General features: G+C 36.3%; 1 protein-coding gene across 1 annotated transcript; it reads right to left on the reverse strand.

Moving 5' to 3' along the window:
• Positions 1-37: 37 nt before the first annotated feature.
• On the reverse strand, positions 38-498 carry PICMEDRAFT_74986 (hypothetical protein; the record flags this gene model as incomplete). Its single annotated transcript, XM_019164931.1, has 1 exon — positions 38-498. A coding segment is annotated over one exon (461 nt), but the record flags the coding sequence as incomplete, so codon positions are not given.
• Positions 499-1,810: the final 1,312 nt, after the last annotated feature.

Consider the following 1,810-nt stretch of genomic DNA (forward strand, 5'->3'; position numbering starts at 1 on the left):
CGCTTCCGAATTTCTTTTCTGTTGCTCCTCCCAATACAGTCTTTGTTGTTCCAGCTCCTGCTGTTGTTGTTGCAGCTGCTGCTGCCGCTGCTGCTCTAATTGCAGCTGCTGCGCTTCGTATGCCTGTTTTCCTGCCATATACGCATTCGCAACCGCCCCTGTTGGCTGCGATGAAACCGCTTTTTGCACATTGGCATAATCAGCCGGTGTTTGGACAATTCCTTGCTCTATCAAAGGTGAAACGCTCTTCTGCTCGTCTGCCAACGTAGGTGCATCAAATGGCAACTTTGGAATTGTTATCAACGTCGATAGATACCTAACCGCCGTGCACTGCGCATAGAAGTCATACAACCTATCGTGTTGCTCATCAAATTTGGCCCTCAAGGGTTCTAACGCCTCAACAGAATCAGAGCTTCGGTATAGCCCTCTTAGCATTGAAATTAAGAACTTATAGATACCATACGTCTCAGAAGCATCCAGAAAATATGTGTAGTACATCTTCGAAAAAATACCGAGCTAAATAAAACAGTTTCAAAATGTCTAGGAAAATATGAATTCATTATTACTACACAGTTTACGAATGCAACAAACACTCGTATTATAGCATTCTTTTATAGTCGAAATTTTCGTTAATTTTACCAAAAAGGATACATTTGCGTAAGACGTTTCCAATTTTCCATTTTCAGAGATTCGGCCGTTGTCACTAATGTAGTGGTTACTGGTAGTATACTTTGAGATAGTAAATTACAATGCTTCAGCTTGAAGTTTTTCTGTCATCATTATCAAATAAACCATTCATAAAAGTCATCAAATCGTTTTTATTATAACTCGCTTAAGATACTTAAACTTGGTTTACGATTTAGCGTTTTTCTGTAAAATTTCTTCAAATATCAATAGTTGACTTTTATTGGTCTACTATTCTGTCGCAAACTCAATTATTCATTAACACCTCAGTTATTTAATGAGTTTAATTTACTGGTTAAAACATTGTTTGGCTAATCCAGAAGCTTCGCTTCAAAGAATGATGATATAATTGAAGAAATTGACTTAAATCAAAGTTATTTGACAAATCTAAAACTTTTGGCTTCAGTTTCTGCATCTTATTTATTGCTACCGTCTACTGTTTAAGCTGTTGAAAATGTATCTTTTCTTTTTTTGTTTGCAAAAGCTCTAGGTACTCAGAGCATTTGGTTTAAAAGATAAAAGTACAAATTGAAGTATTTAAGATTTGCTAACAAGAATATTGCTTGATAGAAAATGAGTTATTTTTTCACCTGGTATCTAGTTGCTTCAAGTTTGATTTATTAAAACTAACCGTCAGGGTCGGGTAAATTAGAATTCACAAACCCAATTACACTTTAATTGAAGGATAGTAATCATTCAGTAGAGTAACTGGAAGAGAGGGAGTATGTGCTAACATCGACAGCAATCCTACATGGCAATTATTGCAAGCAAAATCCGGTGGCATTTAGCTCCTGGAGAACAATCGAAATATTAAAAATAACGAAGCCAGTTGTGTTCCGTAGACATTCTTGAACTAAATTGAAGCTCATACTCAAAGCATGTATGTTTGAAACTCTACCTCGCACAACTAGTTCAATAGATAGTATGAACAGCATATAACTCATTGCTATAGCATATATGGATGCAAATGAAGTGAAAAAGCTGCCAAATGGAACACATGGCTGGCACGTCCCAATTCAACTGATCAATCCAGAATCCCAACAGTTTCTGAAGTAGTACATTCTACCAGGCTTTTTTTTAGTTTGAATGAAATTAGTTGACGGCAACCCTTTTTTTTTTCATCAAA

The sequence above is a fragment of the Pichia membranifaciens genome (genome assembly GCF_001661235.1).
Source record: "Pichia membranifaciens NRRL Y-2026 unplaced genomic scaffold PICMEscaffold_9, whole genome shotgun sequence".
Taxonomy (NCBI): Eukaryota; Fungi; Ascomycota; class Pichiomycetes; order Pichiales; family Pichiaceae; genus Pichia; species Pichia membranifaciens.